Below are 22,686 nucleotides of genomic sequence, written 5' to 3'. Positions count from 1 at the left end.
ATCCAACACTGGCCCCTTAGGCCCCAGGAGTAGGACAGGAACAGTGGGGAGAAGGGAAAACTGAGGCCCATTGAAAGGAAGTGACTCTTCCAGGATACACAGCAAGATAATTCCAAATGCCAGGCTTCCTCATTCTCACCAGTTCTGGAGGTTGGAGGGGGTTGAGACTCCCCCCTTGGAGCCATGGGGAAGAGACCCCCACCCACCTTGGCTCCCATCCCCTCCTTGTGAGAAAAGCACTAAGGCTGCAACATAATCTCAGCTCAGACTCTTGAGGACAACAAAAGCTCTCTTCCTAGTGGCCAAGAGAACTCAGCTCTGGACAGTCCAGACACTACTCTCCACCCTACTCCCAATGCCAGGGTCCTGCCAGACAGGGGTGGGGTGGGTAGGTGCACCCTGAGCCATCTGGACCAGTTCTGGGTTACCCCTTTCCCCAGAGTGACTCCAATTTTGTCCCTAGGCTATACATACAGTTAGTACCTCAATTACTCCAAGTCCATTATTCCACTTGATAAATATTGATTTAGTGACTCCTATGTGCCAGGCAGTGTACCAAGCATTGCAGATAATCTTCCCCTCTCTCCCTTCCATCCTCCCATCCTCCCATCCTCCCATCTTTCCATTCTTCCTCCTCATTCATTCATTCATTCATTTAGTAACTACTTAAACTATTAAGGCAGTACAGCCTATGGATAAGAGGGCTATTTGGAGCTGGACTATCAGGATATGACCCCTGACTCAGCCACTCACTAGCTGTGTGAGCTCGGCAAGTCACATAAGTTCAATTTCCTTATCTGTAAAATGGGGATAATAATAGCATCTTCCTTATAGGGTTGTGAAGAGGATAACATGAGTCAATGTACACTAAGTGTCTGGAATAACACCTGATGTAGTAAACACTTCATAGACTTCAGCCGTCATCATTGTCATTGTGATTATGTGCCTGGCACTGTGCCAAGTGCTGAGGAAATTGCTTCAAAATGCTCCTCTCACAGAGGTGTCTGCACGCCAGCCCTTGTTTCAGCCTCCACCTTCTGCTGTGGCCTTGCTGCCTCCACTTCCACCCCCACAGCTGGGCCTTGCCATGGCTCCCGCAGCCCTATAGGGTTACCCTCTACATTACCTCTCAAGCCAGCAGGAGAGAGTCCAGGCAGCTGAGGCCTGTCACAACTTGGCCACCTTCTCTCCCAGCCTCACCTCCCTCTCTGCCCTGCCACACGTGTCCTAGCCTCAGCCTGTCCAGGCCCTTGTGGCTCTCCAGATGCATCCTCAAATGGTCCTGCCTTCTTGCCTCTACTGGGCCTTGATGGATGGAGTACCCTCCATTCATCAGAATGCCAAACACTTCCTGCCAAAATCCTTCAAATTCAACTGAAACATCATCCATCATCCCCAGGAAGCCCTCCTTCCTTCCCCTCAGCCAAGAATCATGAGATCTGCCTTTGAATCTGCATTTCCCTTTGTCTGCAACTTTTCTTTATTCCACGAGCGATGGGGAGCCACGGAGGGTTCCTGAGCAGCTGAGCAGCACACTCAGAGGTACACTTTAGAAGAACGGACCAGATCCTGTAGAGGATGGAGACAGGGAGAGATGGCAGGTAGGGAGGCCAGGTATGGAGTCCTTCAGAGGAGTAAGGGTTTAAGCTTCCTGGGCTGCTTATCCCCTCTCGGCCTACTCTAGTCTCCCCCTTACAAAATCAGATCGTGTGATTTCCCCAGCACTGACTCAATAAGTCAGGGGGAAAGTCAAAACTAGGACCCCATGCCTGACCCTGCAATGTGTCTACTTAAGCCCTGATGCTCAGCATTCCTCACTCCCTTTATTTCCTCTGCAGCTGCAAAGCAGGCTGAGGGCACTGAAGATGATGAAGAATCAGGACAGGCTAGACTGTGCTGTATGTTCACCTGGCCTGTGAGCCAAGCATCCCCAGAGCCCCATAGGTGAGCAGCACCCAGCCCTGCTCCCTCATCCTCTGCCAAGTAAAGGAACGAGCCTGTATTTTTCAATTAATCCCTCAACAACCCTGTGAAGTAGGCTCTGTTTTACAGAAGGGGAAACTGAAGCTCACAAAGACAGAGAGACTTGCCCAGAGTCGGGCAGCTACTGAACAGAGGAGTCAGAATTCAAACCCAGATCTGATTCCAAAGCCAGTGTCCTTCCTCCACCACATAGCGACGTGAGGCTCCCAAGGCCATGTCCCCTGGGCCCACTCATGGCAGAAGCCAACCACTGAAGGAGCCTTTGGAGATCTCTGCAGACCCTCAGAGCTGCACGGACAGGGGCTGTAGAGATCTGATGCTCAGCTAGGCCTCTGGTCCTGGAGGCTCTGCTTGGATTCATGGGGGGTGAAGGGAGGGAGGACAGGAGGCTGACCGCTCAGGAGGGAGCAGGGCTTGTGCGAGAGGCTGGAGGCAGGTGTCTTGACACCTGGGCTCTAATGCCAGGCCTGTGTCTGAAACTTCTGTACAACCTGGGTGATCCCTTCCCTGTTCTGGGCTCAGAGCTCCCCTCTCTGAGATGAGCGCTGTGGGTTTGCTGGACTCTGTCAGCCCTATCAGCTGAGGCTTGATGGCCTGGAACCTTGGGCCCGTGGCCAGAGGAGGGCTGTGGATTCGGGGAAGCTGGTATTAGAGGACTCCCCCTCCCGTTTCTGTGGAGGCCGGAGCAGGCTCTCTCCTGCCCACGGTAGAGCCGTGCCCACACAGACAGGTGTGCTGTGTCAGAGCGCGCAACCTCAGGGGCTGTGCGGGGTCCCTAGAGTCAAGTCTGCAGCCACTGAGAGTGCGGGTAAGAGCCCAGGGCCCAGCAGCTCTACCACTCAGCCCCCTGTGACCGTGGATGCAGAATTTCTCTCTCCGTGCCTCAGTTTCCTCATCTGTAGACAGCACTCACGTGGCTGTCCCACAGGAGCATTCGGTCAGAGCCTTGGCCAAGCATCAGCAGATGCTCAGTAAGTGGCAGCTGCCATTACTGTTCTGGGTCCTGACACCCCCGCCCCTGCCCCGGGCTCCTGAGCAGGGTGGGTGTTCCAGGGCTTGGGACCACAATGGCGCCTGCCCAGACCCCCCAGCTGGGCTGGGAGCCTTCCCTCCTTGGGAGGGAGACTTGAATTGGAGCGCTCCTGCCAACTCCTCCCTCCCGGCTTGGCAGTGCGAAGACAACGCCGGCCAAAAATATTTGTGTGGGTGGCGGAAAGTTAACTTTTCCGCCCCTGTCTTCTTTCCTGGAAACCGTAGCCACCGTCAAATACAGCAAAACAGAAGCAGGCATAGAGTGAGGCGAGGCCCTGTGGGGCGTCCCAGGGAGCCCTGTCCCCCACACCCACTCCTGCCTCCTGCCATCTGGCTCCATGGTGGGGCGGGTGGCGGTGGCGATGGAGGGCTCCAAAGGCTTAGAATCATGGCATTCTGCAATGTCAGGGCTGGCTGGACCCTCCAGCATCATCTGACTCAAGCCCACCTTGGTGCCTTTGGGCAAACCGACTCGAGGGCAGAAGGCCCCTGCCCAAGGTCAAACAGCCAGTTAGGTCTCTTCAGAATTCTACCGGCCCTTTGTGAGATTCTAAGATTCTTCGAAACTCTGATGGCAGAAAACTGGCAGCAGCTGGCGGGTGAGAAGGAATCTGGAGACGAATGAGGCCCTGGAACCTCTCTTTTCTGTGTCCACCATCACGGTCCACGGTGCCAGAGCTGGGTTCAGAGACCAGACTTATCGCTTACTAGCTGTGTGACTTAGGCCAGAAGTCACTTCACCTCTCTGATCCTCAATTTCCCCACCTCCGAAATGGGATAATAACAGTACCTCCCTTATAGGAGCCTACTGGGGTGGGGGATGGCTGACCCTGCCTGAGGGCAGAGGCATGGCCTCCAGGTACCACAGCAGCAGAGGTCAGCCCAGGCCCTGAGGTCGCCAACATCCACAGTCTTTCACAATTCTCAGAATTCTCACCACCCATGGGGCAGCCAGTAGGAGGTGGGGGGATTCTTCTCTTTCTGTTTTATAACAGGATAAGTGACATTCAGAGAGTTCAGATTCTCCAGAGTTCACACAGCTAAGCAGTGGTGGAATCCAAGGTCTGTTAACCAATATCTATAAACTTCAAGGTTTCCTCCCGAGTGCAATTGGTCACTGACCCTGACTTAAGCTCTACCTGCTCATCCTGGGGCATCTTGCCCACCTCTGCCTGGGGCCTCCACAAATGATTTTTAAATCTTTGTCTCCAACCTGGAACTCTCCCCTGCTCTTCAGGCCTCCATGTGGAGCTGACCGTGCTCATCTCCCCCGGAAATCCCAAATCAAACTCATCTCCCTGCTCCCCTGAACACCTGCTCCTTACCGTTTATTCCTGATCTCTATTAACGAAATCACGCTGTCACCAGAGTGACGAACTGGGCTGCGTCCTAGCCTCCTCCCTCTTCCTTCACACCCACTCTCCATCTGCCTCCCCGCCCAGCCAATTCTTCCACCCAAGTTTCTCTCCTATCTATCCCCTCCGCTCCTCCCTATAGAAAGACTCCATCCCCTCTCTCCTGGATTGCCATCATTTTTAACACTTCTAAATAATCATACCATTATTATTATTGTCCCCGTTGTCATTCACAGCTCTCCCCACCAGATTTGAAGGCTTCACAAGCCAGAGTACCATGTCTTCTTTAGTCCCACTGTAGCCCCACTACATTTTATCATGTCTAAAATGTAAACAGGAGCTCAAAAGTTTTTGGTGGAATGAAGGAATAGTCAACATGTATTAAGTCATGTCTCAGAAACTGTCCTAAGTCCTCTGCATGCATTTTCTCACTTAATCCTCATTGCAACACTATGATGGAAATATTACAGTTCCCATTTTACAGATGGGGAAGCTGAGGTTCACAAAGGTCATGGGACTTGTTGCCCACCACACAGGTGGCAGAGGTGGGATTCTAGCTCAAAGCCTGGGCATGTAAGCACATCACTGCGCCACATCCCTTGGTGCACAGCCTCCTCAGGGCGTCCTTGCCCCAGTCTTGCACCCTCTGCACCACCGCTGCTGCGATTCCTTGTGGCATATGTACCCTTGGTGACACATGAGGGAATTTTTTCCAGGAGGTGCCCAGATAAATATTTTTTTAATAACTAGGTATTTATTTAATGTGTATTAAGGGGGAAAATGACTTAGCACAACATATTTGTGGTTTCTTTGCAATTATTGCTTAAGATAAGTCTAAAGTAATAGAAGTAAGTTATTTAAAGTTGATTTACGGAAAGATATTAAGCAAATAAAGTGTAAGTGGCACAAGGATATGGCAAAAATTTGGGATGTCGAATGACTGAAGCTTGGGGCTTTTCTATGGGCACGTGAGACCCGTACCCCAAACCCCAGTCAGTTCAGTTCTCAGGGTTCCCCTAAAGTGGTCTCACAGACTCAGCCTGGAACACGCAGAGAACTGTCTCATGCACTGTTTCTTTTCTCCCTCTGCAGACAGATCATCTTGAAGGGGAGGCCTCACAGACGAGAGACGGGTTAAGGAGGAGGGCTTGGGGGTCCACCACCCACCCAGTCCAGGAAGTCTAGCAGTTGGACCCCATTCCAGCTCTGTGAGTCGGCTGAGGAAGGCAGGGCTGCAGAGAGCCAGAGAAGGCCCCGAGAAGAGCAGAGACCAGGGCTTACTCGGGAGCCTCCAGTCCTGGCCTCAGCCCAGGCACCAGCTTCTCTGTGTCCCTGAGGAGAGGCGGCACCATGCTGGGCCCTCACCTCCCACCCCCGCCCCTGGGGCCCAGCGAAGGCAAGTCCTCCTCCTGCACATTTGGGCTTCCTGACGGGAGCTACAGGTGTCTGGCCTTGGAGGCAGAGGAGAGCGGCGGCGAGGAGGGCCTACAGGGAGAGGCGGGGCTCACGGACTTGGAGGAAAACAAGGTGGCCAGAAGGAATGAGGACAGCGCCTGCAGAGCCACCCAAGGGGCACCACAGCTTCCCAGAGCCCGGGGCATCCAGTCACCCAGCTGCTCCAGGGAGGCACGAGGGGGTTCCCAGAATGACAACAGAGCCAGCCAGGACTGGGACACGGTGAAGGCCCAGCAGGTGATGACAGCCAGCCTCAGCCTCAGCCCTGGGCCCAGGGTTGCCCAGAAACCAGGTAAGCCCATGGCCCTCTTCCCCTGGACTGCCAGAGTCATGAGGGACCCCACAGGTCCTTAACACAGGTACTCCTGACCATATTTTCCCATGGTACACAAGAGACCATCAGAGTCCCACGGGCCTGCCCAGATTAACAGCTGCGGAGAGATAGGGGAGGCTGTGCCATACGTGTCATTCTAGCTGTACCACATCTAAGTCCACTCTTTTCTCTGCCAAAGAGGGCACATGAGAAGGCAGCGAGAGAAAGCCACGTTATCATATGCTTGGTTAAAAAAAGGCCATCGCTCACTCTTGCCTGCCCTTCGATCATTCATGGTAACAAATGACCTTAGAGTCTGAGCAACTGATGGGGCAGGACCTCCTTGCTGAACATACAAAGTGCCAACTACTTGCGGGTGCTGGGGATGCAGCACGGGGCGAAACAGATGTGGTCCCTGCCCTCATGGTGCTTTTGAGGTAGACACTGAGCCTTGGATCTAAACCGACCTCCTAATTTTACAGGTGGGAAAACTGAGGCCCACAGTGAGGAAGAGACTGCTCCAGGTCACTCGGCCTGTCGGTGGCTGAGCCGAGCCCACATTCCTCATCCAGGCCTTGGTTTCCCATCTGTTAGAGGCGACAGAGGCACGTCACCTGGGCTGCAGTGATGACTCAATGACATTGTGTAGGGGAGAGCTTGGTGTGCATGGCACAGAAGGAAGGAAGGAAGGAAGATCAGTTTCCCACAGGCGGCAGGAGTCGGCAGAACAGGGCAGGACAGGGAAACCCACGCTGAATCACCTCCACCGCTGGGTGCGTGGCAACGCTGAAGTGGGTCCAGATGGGGAGGACATGAGCCGGGCCATGCTCGCTCAGGTGGGAGCCGCTGCCAGCAGATCCCGGGGGCGCAGGGCATGCGGGGGACACAGGCCTGGGAGGGCTTGTGCGTCAGGAAACTGAAGGAGCACTTCATTTCTGTGCAGGCGTTGCTGACACCCAGCCTGGCATCTCACCAGCCTCCCACCCACTCTCTTTTCCGAAATAATTCTCTCCAGGCTCTGATCACCCCCCACGGGCACCATTCCCCATCCCCGTGGCCCCCAGGCTTGGGTCACACAGGTAGCCAGGCAGGAACAAGGAGGGGCCCTCAATGCATTTGGGGTAGGTAGGAGGAGGATCCAGCAGCCTTGAACTTGGAGTCAGGCCTCCACACCAGAGTGTGGACCCAAATCCAGGTCCCCTAGAACCGGAAGCCTCAGGACCTGCTCCCTTACCTCTCACAGACCATGGCTGGGGGTCAGGAGACATGGGTGCTGGTTCTGGACCTGATGCAACTAGCCAAGCCCCCCAAAATCCCTTCCCAGTTTCTTCAGCTGTGAAAATAAAATAAAAATATGAGCCCTATCTACCTCATAGAGCTATCGGGAGGTTGCAGGGTAATCTAGATAAGCATGTAAGAGATGTTGATAACAACGAAAAAGATCATCCTCAGCGCAACAATACAAGAGCTATTATTTGCTGAGCCCTCATGTGCCAAGTCCGCTGTGCTAAGAGCTTTACACATATCACTTCATTTAATCACATAACAATCCCCATAAGGGACATACTGTTACTATCTCATTATACAGAAGAGAAGACTGAGGCTCAGAGAATATAAGTGACTTGTCCAAGACTCATGGCTAGCAAGCTGCAGAGCCATGATTCAATCACAGTGTTTTGAATGTGGGGCTTTGCTCTTGGCTACCACTGTGCTCTGGATCTACATGGGTGAGAGTTGTCTGCTGACACCCTTGAGGGGAAGAGACCATATATGGAGAAACTACCCATACCGACTCCTGTTGGCTTCTCACACAGAGCTGGCCCATTTCATGGTATCTCATTCTTGTCGATCTTACTCTAGCCTTTCAAGGCAGCTATTATTCTCCCCATTGTACAGGTGAGGCAACTGAGGCTCAGAGACTTACGTCCCTTGCCCAAGGTCACAGTCAGCGCTGGAGCTGAGACTATGGTCTTGTTCTTCTTGCTCACAGTCTGGTCCAGTCCTCTCTTTGACATCTAGCCAGATGGTTATCTAGTTCTGTCCTGAACATTTCTAGGGACAGAAGAGGTAGGAGTAACCTCAGGAGGATGGAGTGGGCAGCGGAGACTTCTCAGAAGTGGAGGCAGAAAGGAAGCTGGGTCTTGAGAGAGAATAGAAACCCGGGTGGTCTTGGGTCAGAGCCTACACTGGCCTTTCTGCTCCCTTGAGAAAGGGAGTGGCCCCAGAGTCCTTTCTCTCTACGCGGAGATCTGGAGGGAAGAGGCCTGTGGCTGCCAGGTTATTAGCGGATTAGGGCGTCCTTTTAAAACTTCCTCCCATTACTGCCAAAGGATTATAAGCATCTTCAGACAGTTACACCCATCCTTCCGCAATTATACCTGCCTCTCTTGAGTGCTCCCTGACAGTTTTAACTATGGGTCATGGCATCTTCTGCTTTGGGTATCCACCACTTGGGGTGGGTGGGTTCCAGTGACATTTTGCTAAGGCCTGAGTACAAGCTGAGCAGAGCAGAATGGGGTCCTTGGCAGGCTGGAGGGTCAGGGGATGCAAAGAGATGAGGTGGGCAGCAGCCTGCAGCTCAAGTTTCCTGCCATCAGCTGCTGCCAACTTGAGAGAAGATACGTGGGAAGGAAAGTGTCCCATAGGCCTCCTCATCAGCACTGGTTAGTCCATAGCTCACCAAGAGAGACCCACGCTGTACTTCCCACAAAGTCTCAGCTGGCCATAACTGGCAGGGATTATTGAGATTATTCTATAGATAATTTTGTGGAGATTCCTAAATGCAAAGATGGCAAGTGAATAGTCCAAGGTCACACAGTAAGCTGGTGCAAAGCTATAGCTGGAACCCAAGATTTCTGCCCCTCAATTCAGCTGCCAGGCCCTGTGTTAAATGCTTTGCATGGGCTATTTCTTTTCATCCTCTAAACAACCCTCTGAAGTTCATAATTTTCTTATCTGTTTGACAGATGAGGAAACTGAGGCATAACAAGTTTAGGTGACTTGTCAAAGTATCAGGCCAGCGGGTAGAGGAGCTGAGATTTGAACCCTGGGAGGTCTGACCCATGCTTTCAACCACCTTCTGTGCTGCCTTGTCTCCATGGAGACAAGGCAGCAGACTGTGTTCTTCCACCCACCTGGGGCTGGGGAAAGGTTGTTCAGACTCTGAGGGATGGTGGACAAGCCATACCCCCCCACCTCCTTGGAGACACTCAGGGACACCTGGGATCCACTGCCAATCCAGCCCCTCCTCTGCCCCTGGCTTTGGGATTCCCACCTTCCCTCCTCTCTGGGCCACTGTTCTGGAGGTCCAGGTTATCTGGAGAATTTGGAGACCTTTCCAACTCTAGTGGAGACACTGCTCCAATGATTTGGGGTGGAGATGGGGGTGTGGATCTGGGTTGTCAGAGAAGCCCTGCCCCTGGCTATGTCTATCTTGTTGAGGCAGAGGAGTCAGCGCCTATGATGAGAGCTGATCCCTGGGCCAAGGACAAGGCTGCTGTTCCTCAGGCCCGTGGAAAAGAGGGCAGACAGAGAGGCAAGGTGCTGCCGACTCTCCCTCCCCTCCCCGACCACGGTGACTCTAACAGGGGTGATGGTGTAGGAGCAGGGCTCACAGGTTCTCATAGACCTCACACGTGTACCCACACATACTCGCTCACACTCCCTACAAACACATGTGTATGCACAATGATGTCTACACACCATGTTCTTATGCAAATGCTTATGTGTATATATTCACAACTGCACACACATGCACACACATGCATGCTCTCAGACACCAACACACCCATGCATGGGGTAGACATTGGCACACACTCTCCCACAGACGCCCCCCTCACCCATGCATGCTTAACTTTCACATGTGGACACATGTGTCAGATTTGCATACATAGCAGTCCCACCTGAAAACATAGAAGCACACATATTCCTTCCCTTAGATACAGGTTAAAAGCATGTTCCTTTCTCCATTTTCTCTTGCTCACACACCTACACTGTGCAGCCTCTCTTGCATGCACACACTCTCTCCTACAGGCATATCCACTCTGCACACCCACTGTCACATACCCACATACAGACCGAACCACTTTCTGTCCTTCCTTTCCCCCATCTCTTTCACTTTCATACCCACCCACACAGTAATCCTAGCCTCCCTGTCTCTCTCTCTCTCTCTCTCTCTCCCACACAGTTTGTTTCCTGGTTTCTCACAGGCTGGGCTATAGCACGTGCACTCACAGAGCAGGCAATACCCTGCCTGATGCCCATCCCCAGGACCCCTTCAGTGCCCACCTCCAACCCCCCACTGTCACCTGGGGCAGCCCCAGCACAAGAACAGCCACCGGGTCAGAGGGATTCTCTGAAGCCATGAAGCCAAGCAGAGGGTCAGCAGCCAGGCAGGGTTTGTCCCTTCTGTCACCTGACCCCATGTACTCTAAGCCCACCCACTGGGGATAGGGGATGTCTCAAAACCAGGCCACTTGTACCTCTGCATTTCACAGAACCTTGGGTGAGTGGGCTTACATCAGCACATTTCCAACTTCCTCTAGCAGAAATCTAAACATAGAACCTTGATATAAAGGACACAAAAGTGGAACCACCCTGGTTAAAGGGGTGGGGTACTTGGAACCCAGGGAAACTTCGGTGAAAACCCAGGACAGCGTTTTTCCACGTGCTTTGTTTCAGAATTGTTGGGGGAGTGAAAGGTGCTTCTTATCAGCCGAGTTTCCAAGCCCATTGCTAGCCCCTCCACCACTGGGAGGGGGCACCTGATTGTGAAAATATTGACTTTTCACAGCATCCCCACTAGATTCGGATGCACAGTGACCCTTGCCATGGGGCTCTGAACGTCACTGCCCTTGTTGTTGATGGCCCACTAGTTAAGACAGTACATGGCCCCAGACTGCCTGGGAGGTGACAACCTTCCTCAACCTCCATTTGTCAAGACCTACTTAGGCAGTCCTACCTGCCTAAGTCCTAGACAGTTATTCTAGTTACTGGGGCTGAGAAGGGAGAGGAGGGGCCTAAGAGGGCACTGCATCTGGGTCTGAAAGGAAACGGGCTGGGGAGATGGGAGGTGGTGTCAGTTGTGGGGACTCACAAAGACAGACTTAAAATGGGGTTAGTGGGAAGGATAGAGGAAAGGGGGGGGTGAAATGAAATAGATGGGAGAGACATGAAGAAACTGAGTGAAATAGAAAGCAGAAGGATTCAGGGACCCATCGAGAGACACAAAAATTGAGGAGGAAACAGAGAGACAGACAATCAGGCAGCAGAGAGTGAGGCCAGGGAGAGGAAAGAGGGAGAGAGAGGGGACCCGAGGGGAGACGGGAGGCCTAGCCCTAGCCCGTGGCGGAGGGAGTCGCACCTCTGAGGGCTGGGCGGGGCGGGCAGGGAGGGCGGCGCTAGGGCCCCGGGGAGCGGGCGGCAGGAGCGTGGCTCGCCAGCCCGCCCAGCCATCCCGGCTCCCGGTCCCGGAGCAGCCTGCTAGGCGGTGGAGTGGGCTGTGGCTGAGGTTCGGAGGGGGCGCCCGGCGCGCGGGGGGAGGGGGGGGTCGGCGGGGGTCTCGATTGGGGCGAAGCGCGCTGACGGACGTGGCCAGGTGCGCGGAGGTGGCGGCGCCGGTGAGCTCGGGGACCGCGCGCGGAGGCTGGAGGTGAGTGAGGGGCGCCGGCCGGGCAGGGGTGCCGGTGCTGAGCGAGCCTCGCCCCTTCCCACCTGTGCCGGTCTAGGTGCCGCCCAGGTGGAGGTGGCACATCTGGGCTCCAGTCCCCACACGCAGGATGACCTTGGCCGAGTCGCTGCTACACTCTGGGCCTCAGTTTCCCCACCTGTACGGTGGGGTGGAGGCGGGGACCTGGGGAAATCTCGAAGCTCCGCGGCAGCTTAGCAGCGGGAGGACGCCCCGAAGCCGGGCTGCGTGGGAGCTCCAGCCCTCAAGCCCCAGTCAGCAAGCAGATCGCGGCCGGGGCAGCCGCGGGCTGGCGGGTGGGCGACAGCCGGAGGTCTGCGCCCCCCGGCACGCTCTGGGGAAGGGGGGAACGGCTTGACTCCGGGAAGTGGCGGGTTGGGCTCTGCCGGGGGTTGACCAACATGGGCGCCCGTGGGGCAGCGGGAACGGAGTGTGCTGGGCCCGGGCCCTCACCCTTTCCCGCGGGCGGGGCGCCCGGTCCGGCTGTGCGGGCGAGGCACGCAGGACGCGGAACCCGCAGACCGCGGGGAACACCGGCGCGAGTCCCACCTGGGGAAATCGAGGCCTTTCCTGAGTGCCTATGGGGGAGAGGGGGAACTGTCCTAAGGGCTCTCTACACTGCATTCTCAGTTTGCCCAGTCTGCCAAGGGGAGCGCGGAGGCCCTAGAGGTGAAGGGCGGGGCTCCTATCTAACCACTACACCGTGGAATCAGGGGGCTCCATCCAGAGCCCAGACAGGACCTTTCTGAGAACTCGGGAGAAAAGGTCTCCCCCCTCCCCACCTCCACCCCAAGTTATAGGCTAACTCTGGACGGGGACAGGACCTCCCGTGTTCCATGCCTGGGTTGTTCACAGGGACAAGAGCCAGGGGGGAAGCAGCATGCGCCCCAGTCCCCATCCTACCCTGAGTGGCAGGTGGCACTGGAGTAAACCACCTTGTTCTGTGATCTTGGGGCAAGCCTCCTGCCCTCTCTGGCTCCCAGTGAGAGGGTGGGCGGGTGGCCCCTGAGGGGCTAACTGCGTTGGAGACAGCAGAACTGGTAGTGGCTGTAGGGGCAGTCGGAGGTTGCCCCACCCCTGTCATGTTGAGAACGATTAGGATGAGATAGGATGCTGATCAGAGGGACTAGGGTGTGCTGGGGTAGGGGACTGGAAGCCTTGCTGGTGCCACTGTCACCAACCCCAGGCCTGGCTCCCCCACCCTGTGTTGGGGGGCAGCACCACAAACAAACTGATGACCTCTTCCTCCTCCCAGTGTTTGCTGTATTATCTCAGGCAGTGGAATGGGACCTCAAGGGAGGCGAAAATACTTTGTTTGCTTGGGAGGCGGGGGAACACCTGCCTCTGTCTCCCTGTGGGATCTTGGGTTGGTTCCTCTTCCTCTCTTTCCTATCTGTCCAACGAGGGGAATGGACTAGGATCATTCTAGTTTGATATTCAGAGAACTTCCCAAAAGCAAACTGTTTGCTGCTATGCCGCCTCGGCTCCCCATCGCCACTTTGCAGGCCTTGAAATGGCTCCCCCCACTCCCCACCCCCAGACTAGTACCTAAATTAAGCTGGTTGGAATTAGCATTTACATTATTAAAATAAGGCCTTTTAGCTCCTTCCCTCCCTTGTTATCTGTTGCCTTTCCCCTAAGGTAAAAAAAAATAAGAAAGAAAAAAGAAAAAAATCCTGTGGCATTTGGTGCCTGGTTCCCAACTGATCCCTAGCCTCTTCAGTCAGCGTTTTATCTAATCTCCCCAGTTTAGAGTTGGGGAGACTGAGGCTGGGGAGGGGAAGAGATTTGCTCAGGGTGGTTCTGTGAGGAGAAGGCAGCAGAGACCCCTTTCCTTGGGACAGAGAAGCTCCTTGACAGGCAGGAGGGGCCAGTGTGGCAGAGGAGCACCTGGAGAGATGGGAGAAGCACAGTAGGAGCCTTTTCTCTGTCTCCTCTCTACCCCTAGTCGTGCTCTATCTCCCTGGATGACACGTGTCTCCCTGAGCCCACTGCACAGCCCTGGGCACTGGGCTGGGCAGGGGTCATTACACTTTCTCTGCTGGCCAGGGCTGCTATCCCACAAGGCTGAACACACCTCCAGGCCTAGGGGCCAGGCTGGGAGGCACCTTTTCCTTCAGGGCAGCTCCCAGGCTTCCAGACATGAGCTCATCGGAGATGCTGATGCCAGGAAGGGAGGGACAGAGGGGGAAGCAGGCTGGGCTGCCCAGATTGGGGCACCGAAGGCCCCTGGGGCAGTGGAGGGACACTGTTGTCAAGGACTGGCAGGCTGTGGCCCCACTGTAGTGTGAAGGCAAGGACAAGGTAGGCCAACAGAGGGTCAACTAGAGTGGAGATGGGGACAGGCCAAGTGCCCTGGGCGGTAGTGCCGAGTTGCAGGTGCTAGGCCGACCTCTGCCACTTGCTTGCTGTATGACCTTGGGTGAATCCCTTGCCCTCTATGGACCTCAGTGTCCCTGTCTAGCAATGGGGTGTGTGGATCCTTAGGCACTGGGGTTACAATAGTGAACAAGATAGACTGGTCCCTGCCCTCAAGATTGCTTTTTAATTGGGGAAATAGACAAGAAAAAGGGAAGCAAAGAAATCAGCAAGATAGTTTCAGATAGATAAAAGTAGCATGAAAAACAAACAAACAAAAAGCCACACTTCTAAGATGAAGAGCACTCAGAGGGGTTCTTTGTCTTGGTGGTTAGGGAAGGCCTCTCTCTGGAGGTGACACTGGATTAGCACCCTGAATGTTATTTGAAGGTGTGGTCATGGCTGCCTTTGTGGAGTTGGCATGTCCAGAACTTGGGTCTAGAAGAATGGGAGGGATTTGGTTGGGAGAAAGGGTGTTTCAGAGGCTGGTAAAGGGTCTAAACTAAGAGCTGGGGGCAGGGAGTGGGCATTGGCTGTAGGTTATGAAAATGCCTTCATCCCTCAGGGCTTCAGGCTGTCCACCCAAAGGAACCCAGGCCTATGATCTGGTCACAGGGGCAGCTGGGCTCTACCAGGCCTGTGTGTGTGTGTGTGTGAGCTCAGAGTCCTTTGTGAACTGTCCCTGGACACTGTGGCTCAATCGCTACCCACTGTGGCCAGAGGAGAAGTCAATGTGGGGACAGCCTCCAGGCCCTGTAATTCCAGAGGCTCACAAAAGCCCTCTCTCTCCGAAATGAAATCTTTACCAACTGGCCGCTGCCTGAAATTCCATCATCCTAGCTTCATCTTTTCCACTCAGTGAGGCAGTATAGTATAGTGCTGTGTTGACCCTACCCTACCCTTTCCTTCCCTGTCCAGCCTCCCAGGGCTGCTGCAGGTGAAGCAAAATTCAGTCTACTCCTGTGCTAGCTGTTTCCTGCGTGCCTAATACACAGATCCTGTGGTTGGACCTCTGGATTCTCTCCCCAGCCTGCTGGGAGATCTGGGAGATCTTGAGCGTGTTATATAACCTCTCTAGGCTTTTGTTTCCTCAGCAATAAAATAGAAACAATAACAGACCCTACCTTGTACTGTTGTTCTGAAAATTAAATGAGATGATAAAAATAACTATTACCTATTAAATAGTATTATAATGTTTTGATCTCTGTTAAAATAGCAAGCCCTGGAGAAGAGGAACACTTGCTGAAGACTCATATCTCAGTATATGTTACTTTTTGATGCTTAGCCAGGAACAGGTTTGATAGTGGGCGGATGGGCACAGTATAGTGGAAAAGGGCCTGGATCGAGCTTCAGGAATGGATACTTGAACCTCCAGCCTTAGCCAACAAGCTGGTGGTCTTGGACAAATCATTTGCTTCCTCTGGGGCTCAGGCTTTGGTTCTGAGCTACTATGAAATGGACTAAGAAAGATATAAGGGGATCGTGAGTGTGAAAGAGCTCGACAGACGCGAAAGCCACTGGGCTGGCAGGAAGGGTGGTCACCAGGGTGGCTCAGGAAGGGGCAGGCTGGATGAGCCTCAGAGACAGGAGAGTGGGCTGACGTGATACTCTTGCATGTAATCCTCTGGAATAAAATCTCTTGGATACGAAGAGCGTTCGATAGGTAAAAGACAAAGTTCTTGAAAAATAGTTAACATTTATGGTAACTTAATATGTGCCAGGGTGTTTTAAGTTCTTTACATGTCACCAACTCTATGAAGTAAGTCCTGTTATTATCAACATTTTACAGATGGGAAACTGAGGCACAGAGAGGTTAAGTGAGCTTCCCAAGGTCACACAGCTGGTAACTGGCCAGGTTCAAACCTAGGCAGTCTGGCCTCAAAGCCCATGTGCTTAACTCCTGCACAACATGCTCTCTCCTGCCTTGGGTGGAGTGCCAGAGGCTCAGAGGGGCCAAGCCACGTGCTTAATAACACGTGGTATTTTGTCTTTCTTTCCCCTTTGATCCTCATCATCTCTGCCCCTCAGGTGCTGGAAGGGGGACCCTCACTGGGTCTGGGGTCTGGGGTTCTGAGGTTGACCCTTGAGCCAGCTCAGCCTCTTATCTTCTCCCCTCATCCCCTGGGAGTAGGTCAGGGAGGACCATGTGTGCCCTGGGAATGCTGTGGGCAAAGGAGGCTCTGCCAGGGCCTGACAAGTGAGCGTCATTAGTGTCGTGAAGCTTGAGTGGATCCCAAGAGCCTGAGCTGTAATAAACTGCCGTGGAGTCTGGCATGACTCTCATCACTGTACAGACAGGGTAAACTGAGGTCAGAGAGTCCAGGGACAGGCCCAAGCCCACACGGGCTCCCTGAGTCTCCTGTACTGCCTCCTGGGCTGCTTAGGACTTGTGGGCTTTGTGAAGATATGGGACATGGGGACCCTCCCACCAATCTCCAAGGTGGCCCCTGGTCTCAGCCAGGACATGATTCCTAATATGTACCCTTTAGGAGGGCACATGAAGTTGGGGGATGGGGAGGGTGCTGATTAAAAAATAAACCATCACGCGCATGCGGAACAGGCCTGTCGCCACCCAGCTTGAGCCAGTTGGCTCCCCTATGCCCAGCTGCCAGGCCCCACTCAGGGCTCCTGCTGGGGGCCCCGCCCACCCCAACCCTGGCTCTGGGCCTGAGGCTGGATGCTCCCAGCCACCTCCTCTCCTCTCCTCCTCCACCCGTGCCCTGCCTCCAGCCAGACGGTGCCCTCACTGAGCCTGGGTGGGCCTGTTGGCTTTAAGCTGTGCCACGGGGGGTCTGGCATCACCACACACTGGCTGTGTGGCCTTGAATGAGGCCCTTTCCCTCTCTGGGCCTCAAACACAGATGAGTAGAGCTACCAGTTAAAGCTCTTTCTAGCTTTCAGAGCCTTTCCCAGATTCTACCTCTCATTTATTTATTTATTTATTTATTTATTTATTATTATTATTATTTTTTTTGCGGTATGCGGGCCTCTCACTGTTGTGGCCTCTCCCGTTGCGGAGCACAGGCTCCGGACACGCAGGCCTAGCGGCCATGGCTCACGGGCTTAGTTGCTCCGCGGCATGTGGGATCTTCCCGGACCAGGGCACGAACCCGTGTCTCCTGCATCGGCAGGCGGACTCCCAACCACTGCGCCACCAGGGAAGCCCTCTACCTCTCATTTAGACCCGAGAGGTGATATGACCTGTGAAGGCCACTCAGCTGGAGCGAAGCAGAGCAGAGTGTTAGACCCACATAATCTTGCAAGTCCTTGTCCTTTACAACTTCTCCAGGGTGAGCGAGGTCACTGGGAACCATGGAGGTAGATGTCAACACTGTTTTTATTCATTTATTCCCTCATTCAGTCAGGAAATGTTTATTGAGCCCAGCTATGGCCTAGGCATGGGGGCAGGAACATAGCAGAGAAATGATAGCCAAGGTCCCTGCCCTGTGGGGCCTCCTTACCATGGGGCAGGGCAGACTGACACTAAAACAAATGACGATGGAATTACAAATCTCATGAGAGTTTGGAGGAGAGGTAGAGGGTGCTGTGGCAGAGGAATGTGACCTCTCAGGATAGGCGCACCCTCCCTGAGACCTGTAAACATACCTGAAGGATGAGAAGTATGGCCAGAAAGGGACAACTGAGGGGTATGGGAGGAAAGGGTTCTAGGCAAAAGCAGCAGCCAGTGCAAAGGCCCTGAGGTGGTTCCTGTCTGAGCACTTGAAGGAAGGTCAGCATGGCTGGCGTGTAGGGAGGGCAAACACCATGAGGGGAGCTGCAGCATGGCATGGAGGGGCAGTGGGGCTAGTCATGCAGGGCCTGGAGCCTGCAAAGGGGTTTGAGGCCAAGCCTAGGAAGGAGGAGCTGTTCCTAGTGTTGGTCTTAGAGGCTGATCTTGCCTCCTTTCTTTTCTGCTTTCCTTCCGATGCCCATCCTGATAGTGCAGTGCCCCCTCACCCCCACCGTGCACTCCCCCAGCCACTTCTCAGTATGGCTGAATGCAGAGTGCTCAGACCTCATCTTCCTCTGCTTGGATCTTGTTTGCATTTTAATAGCCCCCTGTTTCATCCTGCCTTCCAGGAGGGTACCAGCCCCTCAGGCCTCAAATGCAAGCTGATGAGGGCATGATCTTGAGCAGGAGGCTGCAGTCACTTCAGCTGAGTGCCTCTGTTCAGGTGGATTCTTATTTCCTTTTATGCCTTGTGGGAGCCTGTGGACCCCAAGAGGTTCAGCTTTGGGCTGAATGAAGGCCTGCCCCCGGACCGACTCCTGCTGCCTGAAACTGCTGCCTGTCCCCTGTCCCACTCCAGGCGCCTCCATTCAACCCCAAAGCCCCTCTAGGAGCAAGCCCTAGGAGGATTCAGGAGGCCTGTGTTCTGAGCCTAGCTCTGCTGTATGCTTTTGGGCACATCCCTTTTCCTTTCTGGGCCTCGGTTTCTCCATCTATTTTATAGGGAAATACTCTAGTTTTTCTGTACTCATTGTATGGCAATCATGTATGCAATATCAGCATCACCCAGAAGCCTCTTAGAAATGCAGACTCTGAGGCCACACCCCAGACGTCCTGAATCAGAATCTGCAATTTAACAACAACCCTGAGTAATTACTATGTACATTAAAGTATGAGAAGCACTAAGTCAGTCATTTTTAAACGTAAAAAATTTTTTTTAAATTAAAAGCTATAGAATCTTCTTCTCTCTCCAAAGTCTTACAGATGAAAACACATTAAGAGGGGAACCACCCACTCTGTACATCACATGATTGGGGGTGGGGATCGTGGGGTATGGGCTAGGGCCATGGGCTTTATTGGGATGAGCATCAGAAGGGAAGAGGAAAAGAAACAGTCCCAGTGGGAGAGGGTGAGTGGTGCCCCGTCTCCTCAGGCCTCTCCTGACCAGGTGCCCCCAGGAGCCCTTTCAGCTCAGACCTCCAGGGTCCTCAGTTTGATGGGTTTGGAGAGGTGGGCTTGAAGAAAGGGCGCTTGATGGTCCACAGTCTAGCGATGCCTTTTCCTGCCTGTCCCCATCTTGGTGTCCTTTTCTCTTCCCTGAGAAATCCCTGAAAGGGTAGCCAGTGCTATTCTTAGCATGACAGGATGGCGAGCAGAGAATGTGCTAGTGCATTATTTATGCCTCTGAGTCAACAGGATTGCACTCAGGTCTCCCAGAACACGGTCCTCCCCAGCGGCCTTCATCAGTGTCTTCCCAGGACCCGTGACCCATCCCTCTGGCCCCGAGCATCTCTGCTCTGTGCATCCAGCCCCCATGCTGGGAAATGGGTCAAGAAAGACAATGATGAGCTGGGATCAGGAAGAAGTTCGAGATGATATTTCATTTCTCACCCATTCAGGTGCATAGTAATCAAGCATACGACACGTGATAGGTGTGGGTGCCCTGATGACCGCTATGTGGGTTCCTGCCTTCCAGGAGCTCACACTTTAGCCTGCAAGTTAGTGGTGCTCCAGCGTTGCAGGAGCTTATGTGCCAGGCAAGATGCTGGGTACTTTGCACAAAACATCTTATCCTCACAATCACCGGGAAGGATAGGAATTAGGAGACCCCTTCGCAGAGGAGGAAACTGAGGCTTAGCATATACAAGGTAGGGATCTGCTCAGGTGGGATCTGGACTCAGGTTGGCTGGAACAGAAACACCATTCCAGATCAAACAGTAGCATGCAGCATTAGGGCTTTGGGAACCCGCTGCCCTACCCAGTGAGAAGGGTGTTTCAGCTGGAAGGAAATTAACTGGCTGAGGTTGTCCCATTGTCAGTGAACCCCAAGTGACTGGAGAATTCAGTGCACCTGGAGTGGAAGGACTGTGTTTGCCGTGTACACAATGCCCACTGTGGGCTGGGAGGCAAAACGTTATAGGATGAGGTGACAAGGCCCCGAGGTGGCACATCTAATGAAGCTGAGCCAAGGACTCTGGCTGGGAGCCAAAGACCTGTGTTCTGTGAGATTCTGGCCAAGCCCCTTGACCTTTCTCTGCCTCAGTTTTCTAGTCTTTAAAATAGCATCACAATCACTGCTCTACTTCTTTCTCTGACGGATGTGAAGCTGCTAGGAAGACTATAAAAGTGTGTGCATGTTCAAGGATGGTGTATGATTACTACATATAATTACTTATGTAAATATATTTTCTCAAACTTATTTTTTGTTGACGTGGGTCTACTTGCCAGACTATGTTCCAAGCACTTCCCTATATGTTCATTTACTCATAAACACATTTATAAAATCATGAGCTCTAAAGCCCACGGGGTCCACTGGCTCCCCAACCTAGCTGTGCTTCAAAACCCCTCAGGGAGACTGTTAATGTGCATATGCTGTGGTCCTGGGTCTGGGGCGGACCCCAGGAATCGGCACGTTGGACACACTCCCTGAGAAATTCTGCAGCACCCACAGGTTTCCGATCCGGGCCAGAGAGGGGACAGGACTTGCCTGAGGCCTTGCAATGTGTTGGAGACCAGGTTGCGACTAAAACCCAGGCTTGAAGCTCCCAGTCTGGCCTTTTCCTTCTACTCATCAGCTGCCCCCTGAGCACCCTAAAGTCATGAAGCCAGGGATGCAGATGACTGTGATGAGCAATGATGCCAGTGGCGGCGGATCCTGTTTACAGTGCTGTGCTAGGCGCTTTACATGGCTTTTCTATTTAACTGCAGTAGGGGTAGAAAAGGGGACATTCTCCACAGCCACATGATCCCTTGGGACAATGTGAGCATCAGGTGGCCGATTTTAATGTAGCCCTGGAAATGGGAAACCATGACTGAGGTGCAGAGATATGGAGAAGTGAATTTGAAACCATGCCATCGGGACACTTGCCCTCCAGGCAAGGGTGGTCTGGTAACTCAGAGGCAGGGCAGGCTGGCAGGAGGGAGATACATATGTCGCCCATAAGGTGTGTACCTGCTGCACGTGCATCTGTGCCAGTCTGCCAACTAAGTACCTGTGTGTCTCCACATGCATACCGACGGGTGCTCTGTGTGCACACAGTGGTGTGTAGGTTCTGCCCCTTCTGTGGGTGCACACGCAGACAGCACCTTTGTGTGTGGGTGTGTGTGCAGAGGAAGATATACTGTTGCTGGCTAGGCTCTCACCAGCATTAGGGAGCTGTCCAGAATGTGCGTGTTGCAGGGTGTGTGTGTGCGTGTGCGCACAAGCACAAATGGTTGCAATGCAGGGGGATCCCTGAGACCCTGCAGGCCACTAGAAAGACCACTAGAAAACCCGGTTTCCTTATTCATGTCCCACCTCCACATCACGTGCACCATCCTCAACCTGGCAGGTGCGAGCCTGCCTGTTCCCTCTACCTGGTCTTTCTTCTCCTAGAAATGCACAAGCCTCAATCCCTCACCTTCTTCACTTCTTCACTCTGATGTGACTTCTCAGTGATGCCTCCTTTGATTACCTTATTCACCTTTGCACACCACTCCCCACCCTGTGCAGTCTGTATATCTCCCACCCCTGCTTTATTTTTCTCTATAGAATTTACCATCTGACTTAGTTGTAAGTCAGATGGTAAATTCTATAGAATTTATTATAGAAGTAATAGAATAAGATTACAGACATATAATAATATAATATAATAAGATTACAGAAATAGTCTTATTTATTATTTGGCTCCCGTGCTAGAATGCAAGCAGGGCTTTATCTGTTTCTCTTCATGCCTATGAACAGTGCCTGGCCCTTAGTTGGTGTGCAATAAATATCAGTTGAATGAATGAGTTCATACACCACCTGTACTTGTTTTCTTTAAATTGTCTAACTTTTGTTGCTGAAATAACCACTTTTACCTCTCACTAAGCAGTAATATACCTTTGATGGATTTATTATCCTCCTTTTCTAATACACATGTGAAGTTTAAATAACTAGTAAGATGTTATTAAGTATCAGGGTACCACTTAAATCCTTCTGCTCCCACTAGAGGTGTGGGGGTACCACACTCTAGGAATCACTGGTCCAGGCCAATCCCTTCTCTGAAACAAACACATGGACAAACTGAAACCCAAAGAGGGTCAGGAACTAGTCCAGCATCTCACCCATATTGTGACAGAACAGACTGGAACCAAATTTCCTGACCTCCAGCCTGCTTTCCTTTTGCAGTTTGAGGGACAAGGGGAGGGTGAGGCTGGATGGTTCAGCCTCTCCTCTGGCTGGAGACTCCTCCAGCTGGAGGGGAGCCACACATGCTCCAGCGAATGGCATGAGAGCATGGCAGGGTCGGTAGCCTCCTGCCCACTCAGGACCACAGCACCCTCCTGGCTGCAGGACTGCGTACTGAGTGGTGGGAGCCTCGGCCATACCTTCCCTCCCAGGAGTCTTGGGTCTGGGGCCATCCAAGGGGGCCTGCGTGCTCACATCCAGTAAGAGGCAGACCTGGGATTCAAACCTGGTTCTCTCCTGCTACAGCACAGTTAGCTAGAGGTTGACACTGGGGTTCCCCTGCTGAGAGGATGCTGGAGGGGGAGGGGAAGGTTGGGCTGTGCCTGACTCTGAGGCAGAAGAGGG

At 53.3% G+C, this 22,686-nt stretch overlaps 1 protein-coding gene across 3 annotated transcripts in view; it reads left to right on the top strand.

The window, feature by feature from the left end:
- The first annotated feature begins 5,691 nt into the window (after nucleotides 1–5,691).
- SYNPO (synaptopodin) overlaps nucleotides 5,692–22,686 on the top strand; it is a 36,663-nt gene continuing 19,668 nt past the window's right edge. The window contains exon 1 of one of the 3 annotated variants that reach the window (XM_067032060.1): nucleotides 5,692–6,117. In XM_067032060.1, the coding sequence (XP_066888161.1) occupies nucleotides 5,721–6,117 (397 nt within the window). In that variant the 5' untranslated portion in view covers nucleotides 5,692–5,720. Of the gene's footprint in view, nucleotides 6,118–11,556; nucleotides 11,789–22,686 lie in introns of those variants that run through there. The other 2 variants (XM_067032062.1, XM_067032061.1) reach the window with 2 other exon arrangements.

This window comes from Kogia breviceps, chromosome 4, assembly GCF_026419965.1.
Source record: "Kogia breviceps isolate mKogBre1 chromosome 4, mKogBre1 haplotype 1, whole genome shotgun sequence".
NCBI classification, from domain to species: Eukaryota; Metazoa; Chordata; class Mammalia; order Artiodactyla; family Physeteridae; genus Kogia; species Kogia breviceps.
The sequence above is the reverse complement of the archived record's forward strand: the minus strand, read 5'-3'. Positions and strand labels throughout refer to the sequence as shown.